The sequence below is a fragment of the Tenebrio molitor genome, chromosome 9 (assembly GCF_963966145.1).
Source record: "Tenebrio molitor chromosome 9, icTenMoli1.1, whole genome shotgun sequence".
In the NCBI taxonomy this organism is placed as follows: Eukaryota; Metazoa; Arthropoda; class Insecta; order Coleoptera; family Tenebrionidae; genus Tenebrio; species Tenebrio molitor.
In genome coordinates, this window is record NC_091054.1 from 18,145,606 (window position 1) to 18,159,741 (window position 14,136).

The following is a 14,136-nucleotide window of genomic DNA, read 5'->3' on the forward strand; positions in this document are numbered from 1 at the left end:
TGAATTACCAATTACATAATACAAAATTCCTTAGAATTTGAAAATTTAATTTTTTTATTTAAAAATGGAAAAAAAAATCTAAAAAATAACATAAAAAACTCGCCTACGAGTCGTTTTCTAGACCTGGGATTCGTGCGCCAAATCAACCCTTATAAAACTCGTCCAAACATTTCATCACAGTTTTTTAGCAGCAACATCTAAAATCGTTTCCTCGGAAACGCATACATTTAATAGAGTTACCTTCAGGCAGGTGTGTGTGATTGGTTATCTTAAAATCGTTTTCATTTCAAAACTAATATACTTTTCACGTTTGTTGTTGTAGAACCCTTGTTGGATTAAATATTAAAATTCACAGTTAACAGCTGACGCGCGAGTTCTGGGACACTGTATAAATGAGTTTACTACATAAAGAAGGTCTTTTATTGTATTGTTTCTTATTAGATACGCAAGTGTTGTTCTAATTTTTCAACAATAATCTAGCGGAAGCTAGATGAAGTTGGCCTTGTTTAATGCATGGCCAACTTCATCTAGCTTCCGCTGCGCTCCATACGGCCGTCCCAATAAGGGTCTAAAGTTGATTCAGCTAACCTAAAAAAATCGTTTGGTAACTAGCCCCATCTGTTGCAAAATTTTTAACATAAATCTTTATGGGTTGATGGGGAAACCGTGTTTTTTTGTCAGTTTGGCGGAAAAATGTGAACCGGACTTGATACTACCCTTTCGACCACGGCCTCCTAGATTCATAAGAGACTCGTCTCTTATCCGGCCTGTCGCATTCGATAAATGTCTGTTTTTGAAAATTCCCCGTATAGTATGTCCATCTAGCCACTTTAATGTGATCCATATATTAGTATATGCAACTAAAAATACGTATGAATAATGACATTTTATATAATAAATTGTTAAATTGAAAAACTAAGTGCAGTTGAAACTTTAAAAAATGCCATAAACAAAGAAAAAATGTTGTATTAGTTCACGACATAAAGTTAACACTTCTTATCATAATCTACCCAATGATATCACTTTAAATGCGGCATGGAAGACACTCGAAGATAGGACTGAGAGATCATATCATTAGTGCCGCAGAGTATGCAAGTAGTAAAATTTTACCAAGATTCCAAAATTTAAGGACCAATGTAAATATTTCAGTCACCTTGCAAGATGGAAAAACTAGAAAAATTGTCTTCTTTTAGTTATTTGCCAAGTACCAATTTTCAAATTGAGACGGCGGCAACAGCTTTTTTATGTGGCTACTTAATTATGAAAATAACGAAGGCAATCCATGGATGTGATTATTGCTTGTCACATTTACAAGATTCAAATTCGAAAAAGAAAATCCCGTTACTGGAATTAATTTATTACTAAGATAGAGGAAGGCTAAGTTACCCCAATGATCAATTTGTGGGTCTAGTATAGTTTGGGAATGAGAAATTGGAATTTTAGCTTCTTCACTTGCATCTTGCAATGGGTTTTGGGTAGGTTAAACATTATAGATAATAATGAAGATTTACCACTATGAGCAGTTCATTCCAGGAGGGACAAACAATCTGCATTTTGCCGATATTTGGCATCCCTTTTTAGTAACTAGCAATATTATAATCTTTGCAATCTACCCTAAACCCATTGCAAGTGAAGAAACTTAAATTCCAATTTCTCGTTCGCAAACTATACAATTTACAATAATTTCAATAATAGTAGAAATTCTACCAAGCATTCCAAAGGAAAATATAAATTTTGTTTTGAAGAATATCTTGGCCTCATATCTTTCGGGAAATCCACTAATTCATTGTCCTGTTCATGGTAAAATGTGAGTGAGACACTTATTTAAAAATTAGAACTTCCTGTCATTGTAAATTTTTGTAACTTGCACTCACAGACAAATAACAAAAAATAATAAAAAAGAAATTTGTTGAAATTAAATTTACCGTTCATAAAAAATGTTTTTGATTTGAGATTTTGAAAAAGTGTCAGATGTATGTGTGCGTTAAAACTGTTGAAAACACCTCTATAAAACAATAATTTCCTGCAAGGCAGGCAACCAGTACAACACATAAGCCCCGTATTGTGGCGCACCTATAAAACAAAAATAATGCTTAGAACTACGAATGCGGCAGGCCGGATAAGAGACGAGTCTCTTATGAATCTAGGAGGCCGTGCTTTCGACTGTTAGAGAAAATTCGAAATTTAAGTAAACCAATTATTATTTTTAATCGCAGTAACACCAAATATGCAGCTTCTGTTGCTTTCATAGTAGGGTACCTATATTGTAAAAAAATTAAATGAAATATTTCACTGCGACAGTTGTCTCTTTCCTATATTGTCTTTTTCAACCCCTGGTACTCTTTTACGTTCAATTAATCTTCAAAATCGTGGCGGTTTGACTTATCCAAATTATCAGTTTGTAAGTTTTTTTTAAAGAATTGGCAGATATTGCCACCACAGAAATTTTATCATATTTGGCCCAAGAAAATATTTGCAAACAACTCGTAACAATTTTACTTCCACATTTAATTCGTAATTCCCTCTTTATCTGTAACACACATAAAGACAAAATTTGTAAAGTTATTATAGAATTATTGATGAAACCACTTTTAAATAATAGTTGTTCACAAAAAACTGATTCCATAAAAAGAAAATCAATTGCTAATAAACCCATAAGTGGAAAGGTTTTAAAATTATAATACTACGTATCCACCAAAGAGGTACCTATATGCCATTCACGATGTTTTGGCATAAGGGGAGGCTATGATTTCATTTTTTAACGTTGGATACATGTTTGATTTCTGTCATCTCTGCTGTCACTAAAGTGCCTGACATGCGGACCTATCAAAATGAACGTAACATGTTGCCGAATTTACCGTAATCATAATTAAGCGACATTAAAACGTATTGATGGTGTTTGTATTAGACTGCAGAACATATTTTCAGTAAGTTACAGTGAAGTCAAGTTCTTTTTATGTATAAATTCAATCGTAGGTGAGTACAAGATAAATATGTAGCACGGATAGTGAAGAAAGAAACAACGACCCAATTGAAATGGCACAGGGGTTTTGTAAGCCCTATTATAACTTCGCGATAGAGTTGTGAATTTATGGCTTGAGTCTATTTTAAAATGTACTCCTGAAATTTGCCAACATTTTTGTAGATATTGTGAAGAACTTATTTCGGAAGATTGGGCAAAATTAATGAGAAATCTTTCATTTGAAAACGTTCTTCCTTTAATAATTTCATTAGGAGAATCTGACTCGGAATTTGATGCAGGTAATGATGATTCAGAATTTTCTAATGAAATTATGGAAGTTGAATAGTTTTGTTCTTTTTTTTGTCATGGACGATGGGTGTGTAAATATTTTGCAGAAAGATTCGAATAAAGTAAGGCTTAATAAGTAGGTACAAGATTTTATACAATCTAGTTCTAGGAACGTTTTGGTTAAAATAAAAAATTCATTGACAAGTTACTAACTGGTTGGTTAAGACACTGTATAGGTGGGTTATCTAAGTGGTGCAGGAGCCACTTTAACTTTCGGTCCCGGTCCCTACTATTCTGTAGTCTGTTCAAGTCAGTTTCCTGTTTTGTTAAATTGGATTAAAAATGTGTGAGTATTTTATATTGCAAACTAGTAAAACTGACAACAATGCACTAGACAATGACGCAGTTTATAACCTCAAACTTAGAAAAAAATAACCTAATTCAACAGACAGCTTTACTGCCAACTTAAATGCACTTTTTCCATAGCCTCCCCTTATGCCAAAACATCGTGAATGGCATATACATACCTACCTATAGTATTTTTAAATTCGTAAGGAATTTTGGCTTAAGTCATAAATAAACCGAACAAAGACCCTACTTAAAGAAATTTATTGTGATATTGTACCTGTCAATCACTAGGCGGTCTCGGAGAAACAAATTACCTGGGGTAGTACTCAAAATATTTGTCGGAGACCGTCTAGTGATTGACAGACACAATATGACAATACATTTCTTTAACTAGGGTCTTTGTTCGGTTTATTTAGGGCTTAAGTCAGAATTCCTTAGGAAGTTACAAGCACTATACCTACCTATTAGGTATGTTCTTTAGTTATCACTCCTTTATGCTGTTTAAAATTACGATACTTTCGAGTTTTGTTCCTTTTCCATTGTTTTATGTAAATAATGTGTTAAATATAGTTATATATTTTCCAGTTTTACAAGACTATTACATATTTTCGTTTGATTTTCATATCTTTTTGAAACTTCATGACACTTTTGAAGGAAACGTCAATCATTGTTATTAACATTTTTCTCCGCTAGTTGGGGCTAGTTACCAAACGATTTTTTGCGGTTAGTAGAATCAATTTCAACAATGAAAATTGGCATAATGTTACGGCCATGGATTTATTAGTACTGGATACGGTGTACAGCCATCATAGTTGAACAAGACGTACCATCTATTTCTGTCGCTCTCAACGCATTATCTGGGTATTAGCACTATCCTTTAGCGAGTCCCCCGACTCTGATTGGTTTAAATTCTCAATCTATCAATTATTTATTACTCTCCTGTCATTCGTGTCATCTTTTTTCTAATCTGTTTCTCTCAAGTTTGCATGGTTCGAGAGTATTTTGTTTTAGAACTTGAACATATTAAGAATGACTAATTCGTCTAAAGCCAGGTATTTTTCACTCTAATGTGAAACACTGACAATGCTGTTGGTAAAGATTTCACAAAAGGAAATCCAGGTTTGGACTACAAAGTTGAAGAGAGTTGTCTGCCTTCAACAACTACACTTTTGTGAAGCACTTAACTTTAATTTGTGCGTAAATTCAAACTCACAAGTATCTATGAAAAACTTACAAAAAAAAACACCAAAATAAATATTAATCGTAACAGATTCTTATATTTAGGTATTCATTATTAAATAATACAACTTTGTTAAGTTTACTTCTTATCTTGTTTTTGTTTAGAGCTTTCGCAGTTTTCTTACATTCGTACTTCGTAGTGTATTTCCCTTTGCTCGTCAATATGTTGGATGATATTTACATGTCGTTTTGCTTTTCGAGGGCTACTAAAATGCTCTACTGTTACATCTGCATTATATCTCGAATCAACTGATTGAGTAGCCGTAGTTTTATTTTCTAACAATATTTAAAAATAGGTAAGTAAGTTATGAAAGAGAAATTAAATATTTAAGTTTTATACGCTCTACCTTTGTTGCCACTACAATGTTCTTCTGCGAAATTGAGATTAAAGGGGGCATTAGGTGTGGTAGGAAAATTCAGGTATTGTGAAGATACCTATACAAACCCTTTTTAAAATTTTGCATGGTTTTTTACATTCATCCTAATCAGAATTCCGAAAATGTTTTGAACAAATAACCGCATCGTTTGCAACTTTGATTGTCACTTCCACACTGATATCCATTTGTTTCTCAAGAAGGTTTCTTTTGGAAAACTGAAATCATTTTTTCACCCAGGTCTTCGGTATTTGTAAAGAATCGTCTATTTTAGGTACATACCAGTGAAAAGATAAGTCTTGTCTTGAAGAACTATAAGGAGTAGAACAAATTTTCATTTTCATTATTGCAATTATTCTATTTTACGAATGCAGGAAGTTTTATGACAGTTCAGACCGCAGGTTCAGACTTTTGAATTAATTTCAAACTTCAAAATTGACATTTGCGAAACATCAAAACGACATACGTATTGTAATAACAGAGAGAAACATATTTTAATACAGGTTAGAACGAAATGGGGGAAGGTACCGAAGTCTGTGATATGTTTTTTCAAAGTCGACATACGTTTATAGGGTATTGCCGTATCCAGTACTAATAAATCCATGGTTACGGCCGTATGGAGCGTAGCGGAAGCTAGATGAAGTTGGCCATGGTTTAATGCTAAGCACTACGCCCTCTGACGGAGATTATTGATATTCACGTCACGTGATGTGCAAATGTGATTAACGATATAGTACCTTAATTAACTCCCATGAATTTACGACAATTCATTGATGAGTACTGAAAAATTAAGTTTTTCGGTAAATTCATTTGCAAGAAGTGAGAGTATAATGAGTAGTAGAGCAAATTGCTATGTCTCGAGTTGTAACTAACTATGCAGTGAATTTTTTATCAATGAACCATAGGGATTGACATGGTGTAAACTTTATTTCATGTCCGAAAAATAATTTTGAAATTAGCAATAGAAACACCATTGACGCGAAATAAAGTTTATACTTTATACCATGTAAATCTCTATGATTCATTGATAAAAAAATTCACTGTATAAAAATAATCCGGAATTAACAATCACCATAAACGGATTGCATATTTTAATGAATTTGGTTGGGATCTGACGGGAAGAAAATATGGAAAATTAAATTAAAAATTGGAAAGAGAATTACTAAGCATATGCTGTTTGTTGGAAACATTTTGTAGATGAATATTTTGTTCCACTGGTTTGTTGGTTTGATAGTTTGGACGCACTGTTCATTTGTTTTTGTTTGATAGTTTCGAGGTTAGGTATGCCGCACAGCAATAAATGTTCAACCCAACCCTAAAACAGCTTCCCCCGCGACGTGGCATTACTTGGGGTAGCATTTAAATAATTACAGACAGTTGACGTACTTAAATGCATAATTAGTTAGATACAGGTGCGATACACTGAATAAGTGAATAAGCCCATTTCTAGCATTAGCCATGACTTTGATGGTTGATATAAACGCGAGATTTAAAAAAAAACACAACATTGAAGCAATTTCGGAAGAGTTGCGATCACAGAAAATCAGTTTGAAAAGTAGACCTCGACGGCAAACGCAGGCTTTCCACTCTTCCACCGCATGGTGGCAGCCACGTGGCAGCTGACAGGGATAGGGAACAAATCTTGAAAACCACGGCTTCCGAATGAGACCACTCCCGTCCCATTACGACCCCTACAGTCTGAATAGCGCGCATTTCAAAAAACTCAAAAAAGGAAGTTTTGTTGTCGCATCCTGTACAATGCAGAAGTAGGTGTTGTTGAACACCATTGATCACACTTGGTGTTAAAACTCAGCTGACGTTAAATCTCAATTAAGTTCAAATTGTCGATGCGCGCACAATGACAGATTGTGACAAATGACATAACCTTTCAAAATGAATTTTCTTCATAATTTTTTTTTTCGTTAGTTATTCGATGTTTTAATAGTTATTCTGCTAATCGGGGCGAAGACAAATCCAACAATATAAAGATCATAAAAATCTGTCCAGCCGTTCTTGAGTTATAAATAGCGTAACTAACCCGACTTTGTTTTATATATATAGATAATTAATTATATAATTAAAATTTAAATTCTCATCTTTGAATAATTTTACGAATTTTGCAAAATGTTGTAGAGACAAGTTTTATAAATTGGCGAGTTCTTTCACTGGTTAAAATTAACAAACGTATTTCAAATACACCCTGTATGTATTCATACTCAAATACTCAAGTGCTTGCTGCAAGGCCTTGCAAAACACGTTCCCTGAACTTCCTTCGAATAATAATTCCGGATATTGTTACATCCAAGCAAAAATTGATTCAGATATTTTCAGCATATTGTTTTTAAAGGCACTTTTTGTTACGGCTAGGACTAGCAGACCGTTCGTGATTGAATGTTGCAAAATGCAAATTCACGTATAGCGATTAAAATTCTTTGAAAGAAAGGGTCGACATCGTTAGCGGGAAGTTTTAGAAACAGGAGATCTGTTCATTCCATTGTTAAATTTATGATCTTATTTCTCTGGAATTAAGCTCTACCAAAAAGTCCTATGGTTTTAAAGCAAGCGGATATTTTCTGATGCCCCTCTATCTGCACCATGTAGACTTACAAGGTTCAATAAATGAACAAAAAAAAAATATGGAAAATTGCAGAAATATGCATTTTTCGCCAAAATATGCTCAAAAAGTGGGGTTACGATTCCTAAAGGTTTATTTAGACTTTACTTGAATGTCAAGAAAGTGACGGCCAAAATTTTTTGGCCGCCATAGTACATCATGATTACCGTCTTGATTATGAACGTTATTTTTTGGGTGGTAAATTTCAAAACTCAAAATTATTTTGTCATTTCTACTACACAGAACGTTTACCTCAGGTTATTTATGTACGATTGCTCGAATTTTATTCATTCATGTCGGATTTTTGGAATATCTGAGCTTCAAACAGTTTAAATTAATTGTCAAAAGGTTTATTTACACTTTACTTGAATGTCAAGAAAGTGACGGCCAAAATTTTTTGGCCGCCATAGTAGGTGCTTACCAATAAAAAAAAATAGCGTAAAGTATTCGTGGATAACTGGTCTTTAAAACGCTTACTCTATTTCGAACACTCCGGCTGCGCCGTCGTGCGTGTTTTAAAGACCTTAATATCCACTTATACTTTAATATACTATAATGACACTGACATTTAAATGATGGCTAACTTTTTTTGCCGGCCACTGTCACACTAAATTGGACTATTTCGCGCCGGGCGTCCAAACTATAGTACAGCTACAATACAGTCATCCGTTACTTCTTTGTAAGAATTTTTTTGCTTTTCAAATAGGATTAATCTTAGAAACGTAATAAACCGATTTGTACCAGTCATATTTTTTAGTGCTCTTAGATTTAATGAAAGTAATACATACTTAAATAACATAAGTACCCTCGGTGATTGACTGGACCATAATACACTCCCCACAACAATTATCGCATATCATACACTGCGTTTATTATTTCGCTGAACATACAATGTAAAATGGCTATGTTCAGTTCTAAAATGGACAAGCCAATTCATTTGAAATAGGCAACCAAACTTACAGATCCATGAATCCTATATTCAGTAAAATAAAAACCTCACGGTATGTTTATATATACGTGTAAAATTTGAACTTTAACTTAATTTTTTTTCTGTGTGATCCTTCCGAGAACATAAATGTATAAAATCCATATTGCATATATCAACATAAAGAGTTACAGTCATTGATTAATTCGCTCTGAAGTATTGTGGTAAACGAGATGGTTCTGCAATGTCTTGCATACAGTCAACAAAAATTACTATAAGCAGTGCAAAAATTATCATCGAGATTATCATTATCATTCCAATATAGGATTGAAATCTTCTTAGGGTCGGTTTCACCAAAGTGAGTTAAATTTAACTACAGATTAAAATATACGAAAATATTGTTATAACAATAGGTAACTAAAGTAACGAAGCATTTTAACCTACAGTTAACTTTAACTGGCGTTGGTGAAACCGGCCCTTAAAGATTAAATTTAGTCTATTTATACGAAATGTTTGCAGACCATTTGCTATATACATACTTAAGAAAGAAAGTCATGCGATAATTATTGTGCGGTGTGTATTTACGAAATAATAATACATTCACTTTTAGAGTATCGAATGATTAAATCACAACGAAAATTGAATTGTCAACTTCTGTCCGATGGACACAATGACATAATCTCATTAGACGACAAAGTGACCACACCAGGTGACATTTTTACTATTTCTGACGAAATCAATCTTTATTACATTTATTAACAGCTTCGAATAACAACTGTGATCATGACACAGTCACCAGATCCTGTATTCCGTGTTCGCTGTTTCTGAATGGAACATGTGGTCGGTTGAAAGTGTGTGAAAAGCGAGTAAACCAGATTGAATGTTCTTGTTCTGCTGGATGGAAAAATGGTGACGACAAATGTGAATTTCGTAAATACTTTGATTTTTTTTTCTTATAAATGTTTCTTAATTGTTATGTTTCTAGAATGCGACTCTGGATTTTACGGTACTAACTGTATAAAACGATGCGGACACTGTTACTCGGATCCTTGTAATCATATCGATGGAACATGTAACCTATGCTCTTATGATTACTTTGGTACAAAGTGTGACAAAAGTGTGTTCATGGTTTCTTTTTTAAGAAATTTCATATTAAATCCTTTTACTCTTTTCGGTTTTTTTTCATGCCAAAAAGTATTAGTGCTTATTCCAATGGATATAACACATAAGAAATACATATGAGATACCTAAGAATAATTTGTAAATTTGGGCAACTGGAAAATAATTTATGTGTCCATATAACTCGAATATGATTCTCCATGCCTTTTTGTACACAACAATAATGTTCACTGAGATCACTTCTCATAAGTTACGTAAAAATTAATACCTATGTAGAGGTATTTTCATATTTGGTGGCGGAAACAAATGACTGAGAAATGTCAGAAAATTGTATTGTCAGTGTCAAATTTCTCATAAACGCCGTAAAAAGGAATGTCTAGGTGAATTTAAATTTTCGCTAAATAGATTGAAAAAATAAATTCTAAGGAAACCAAATTTTGTCAGTGCTTCAAAAGGAAAAGTTATTCTCATATAATCAAATGTATTACAAATTATTTCCCTAGTTCAACGGCGAATAACTTCCTTATTGCCAATTTTGTGACATTTCTCAGTCTTTTGTTTCCGCCACCAAATATGAAAATACCTCTAGTATAAACACTACATGTATCATGAATTCCTTATGCCTTATGTCAAGCTTATGTCCATTTTGAATAAGCACTTACGTCTACTACTCGTATTACTAGTGTTGCTGTTATAGTATTTAACATTACTAGCATGGTAAAAGAATTTTTACTAGCGGACAGAAGGATATGACTGGCGAGTCGTAGACGAGCCCGTCATCTTCTGAAGCCAGTAAAACCCGTTACTTTGCGTGTATTGTTGAATATTTTATTTGTTCCTGACTTGTAAATAGCTATACAGTTGGTTGCAAAAAAAACGGGAACTGTTAGAATAAAACTGACACATTTTTACAATTTTTCCATAGTGTGAGACCTTTTTACGAGAGATAGGTTAGAATTAACATTTTAAAAAATTATCTGGTAGGTATTGTCAAGTAGACAATTAATTGACAAATGAACAGAACCAAATTTATATTAGGAAAATTTTCGTTTCCCATTTTTTTTTTGCAACCAACTGTACAAACTAATTAAAACTCTGATATTTGAAAAAAAATCGTATGAGCTTTACACGTATTGCTTTGGAAACACACATCACTCATATGAGCACGGGTGTAAAATTTTACTGGATAGCCAGTTAAATTTTATAGGGTAGCCAGTTAAGAGACATTTTCAAGGTGACTACAGTGACTTGACAAACTGATGTTTACAAGTGTGGAACAATAAATACTATTCATACTGCTACTCCTCTTGCTGCTTTCCGTGATACTGCTTGTTTTACACCTACTCTTAATTTTAGAACGATCAGCAAACCCACAGAATCTCACCTTCTCTCAGAATCTTCCAAACGATCCCGAACTCACAAGGCAACATCACGCTGAAATCGAAGAAACTACTCAATTTTTGAACAAATCACTCATTTCTAATAGTACATCCAAAGAAAACGATGTCGTCTACAACTACACATCCGATCCCACAATTAACCACAGTAAAACCAAGGACCAAAACTCGACTAGTTTACATCCATATGAATCATTTCAAGAAACGTCATTTGCAAAGGACATTGTCATAATGATTTTAGTTCTAATTGTACTCCTAATGATGTTCAAGTAAGGAAGGATTCTTTAAGGTTGTCTTCATAATTTTTACACTTTTTAGAAAAAGCTGCATTGTTAAGTTGAAAAAGATATGTCCACTTGTATCTAATGAGAGTGACCAAGAACTGCTGACACCGCTTGATGTGGTAATAAGCTTCTTGCATAGAAAGTCCTTATTTTAAAGCACTTTCCTCAGATTTACACAACTCCAAACAATGATTCAACAAAACCGGATAGACCAGTTTATGGTGCCGAAGGCGGTTTGAAAATCAACGTCAATAGAAGTAAGCTTTAGACAGTCAGTAACTGATTCAATTTTTAATTTTGTTTATTTTATTTGAACCAAGATGACAAACATCCCGAAACGTATGTTGTTGCTGAAGTGCCAAAACATGATGAAGTGGAAGGTTTTTGGCAATCACTCTGGAACAAAAACATTACAAATTTGGTACTGGTCGATATTAAACAAGACAAGGTATTTTCGATTTTTCACACTTGAAGGCTTAGTATGTCTTTGTTGCAACAGGTTCTGACAAATTTTTGGCCAAGGAAAAACAAAATAATTTCTTACAACAACATTTCCATCTACTGTGGGGTCGAAAACATCTTTGAGTTCTATGAGTACAGAACATTCACTTTGACCTACAACAGCGAGACAAGACTTGCAAGTCCTACTAACAAATCCAGAAAAATATTTTCTACACAAATTCCTTCTAGGTCAATCAACTTCGTTTTAGTTCTTGGTCCGACAGATTCAAACCATTTGTTTTTGTGCCTTTCTTTCAAGAAATGTCAAAAATGTCACAATTTCCTATTCTAGTCCATTCCACGTAAGTTACAAAAAAATGTCCACTTGATTCTATATAATAATTTTTACAGAATTGATATGGGGACTGGATTTGTGATGCTTTGCGACACAAGCAACAGAACTGATGAAAACGTACAAAAAGTTGATCAGCACTTGAAGAAATTCTCAACCGAATTTAAAGTTAGCAGCGAACAGTATCAACTAGCTCAACTCGTCGTGTTCGAATATCAGCTCGCTGCTGACATCCGTGACCGCTCAACTACCAAAGATAAAACGGAATTGCTTATTCTGAGTGAGCTTGACTTTTGTAGATATAAGAAGTACTTGAAAGATACGAATTCTTTGGATCGTTTTACTACCGAAATTGAGTCTGAGTGTATATAAAATGTAGCTAATTGTAGCAAGTCACTTACATTGTTGTTTCAGCAAGCGCAGATACAAACGAAGAAAGTACTTTGGTAGACATTCTGCAAGGTCCTAGCAAGGTTCTGATAGCTGAGCAACCGTCCTCAAATGCATTGACGCATCTTTGGAGCTTGGTACATCAAGCTGATGTAAAAGTAGTGCTATTTTTAAATAAGACATCAGATAGAGTAAGTTAAACTAACAGTAAAGACTAACACTAACACCACTTGCGTAGACTTACTGGCTAAGTAAAGAGAATCCGAAAATGACAGTGTCGGAAGACTTAATGTTGGAACATGGACATAAACTGAGTTTAAATTTCGATGACTGGATGCAAGTACAGCTGCTGATCCATAATCCAACACAAGTAAATCATGGTCTTTGAGTGAGAATTGGTTTTTAAACATTTTATTTATAGAAAAAAATTGAAATTTACTCGGTAAACTGGACGTCTAAGTGTCTTCCAAACGTTGAAACGTTTGTTCAGCTTTTTGTCAACACAAACGACAAAATACAAACCAAATCAGTCTTGGTAACGTGTAGGTATGTGAGAAAAATAATTACCTTAACAACTTGTCTTACTTGTAATCTTTAGCGATGGCAAGACAATGTCTGGCTTATATGTTGCCATGTCATACTTTGTCGAAAAAATTAAAGCGAATGAAGATTTTAACTTTTGTGCTTCTGTAAGAACAATTAGACGACAGTATCAACGGTTTCTACAAGATGAGGTAAATGTCTTTCTGTTTCGTTCTAGTGACGAAGAAGTCCCAATTTTTTTATTTGAGTAGTTTTATGTAGTGCTTATCATGTTTCAGGAACAATGGGTATTCTTGTGGAAGGCATTGCAAGTCTACATGGATCAGTATCTATGAGCGTTGTTCAATATTTAAGATTTAAAATGATTTTCATATTTCTTGTGTTTTTTAAATCGCTTTGTAGAAAATTAATTCAACAAGGAAAATCGCATGCTTTTACATTTTTTAACGTTGCTTTGTTCAATAAATTTTTAGCGCTCAAATTTTATAATAATTATCTAGGGGCCGGTTTCACCAACGTGAGTTAAATTTAACTACAGATTAAAATAAACGAAAACATTGTTATAACAATAGGTAACCAAAGTAACGAAGCATTTTAACCTACAGTTAACTTTAACTGGCGTTGGTGAAACCGGCTCTCGATCTTCTAAATCCAGTTACACATTTACAAAATAACTGCTGTTGATATTTTATGCAAATTTTGTGAATATTTCAAATAAAATCCAAGATAGAAAAAAGTTGTATGCATCTGTTTGAATCGGAAAAATACGCAACTTTGTATACACAGGAGCATCTGTTAACGCCCTTGCAAATGATGGAGTTATTTACTATGGCGGACAAAAAATTTTGAACGATCAAATT

At 33.6% G+C, this 14,136-nt stretch overlaps 1 protein-coding gene and 1 long non-coding RNA gene across 8 annotated transcripts in view; both read left to right on the top strand.

Annotated features, from left to right (window-relative positions):
* LOC138139527 (receptor-type tyrosine-protein phosphatase epsilon-like) overlaps positions 1-13,757 on the top strand; it is a 71,734-nt gene extending 57,977 nt beyond the window's left edge. For 5 of the 7 annotated variants that reach the window (XM_069059834.1, XM_069059833.1, XM_069059836.1 and 2 more), the window contains 15 exons: positions 9,361-9,459; positions 9,513-9,680; positions 9,736-9,867; positions 11,226-11,535; positions 11,585-11,669; positions 11,720-11,807; positions 11,871-11,998; positions 12,050-12,187; positions 12,241-12,353; positions 12,403-12,707; positions 12,758-12,924; positions 12,972-13,103; positions 13,155-13,279; positions 13,332-13,467; positions 13,555-13,757. In XM_069059834.1, the coding sequence (XP_068915935.1) occupies positions 9,361-9,459; positions 9,513-9,680; positions 9,736-9,867; positions 11,226-11,535; positions 11,585-11,669; positions 11,720-11,807; positions 11,871-11,998; positions 12,050-12,187; positions 12,241-12,353; positions 12,403-12,707; positions 12,758-12,924; positions 12,972-13,103; positions 13,155-13,279; positions 13,332-13,467; positions 13,555-13,611 (2,183 nt within the window). In that variant the 3' untranslated portion in view covers positions 13,612-13,757. The remainder of the gene's footprint in view (positions 1-9,360; positions 9,460-9,512; positions 9,681-9,735; positions 9,868-11,225; positions 11,536-11,584; positions 11,670-11,719; positions 11,808-11,870; positions 11,999-12,049; positions 12,188-12,240; positions 12,354-12,402; positions 12,708-12,757; positions 12,925-12,971; positions 13,104-13,154; positions 13,280-13,331; positions 13,468-13,554) is intronic. The other 2 variants (XM_069059835.1, XM_069059838.1) reach the window with 2 other exon arrangements.
* LOC138138813 (uncharacterized) lies at positions 519-3,396 on the top strand. Its single transcript, XR_011162111.1, has 2 exons — positions 519-2,927; positions 2,977-3,396. It is a non-coding gene; the product is annotated as an uncharacterized lncRNA (long non-coding RNA).
* Positions 13,758-14,136: the final 379 nt, after the last annotated feature.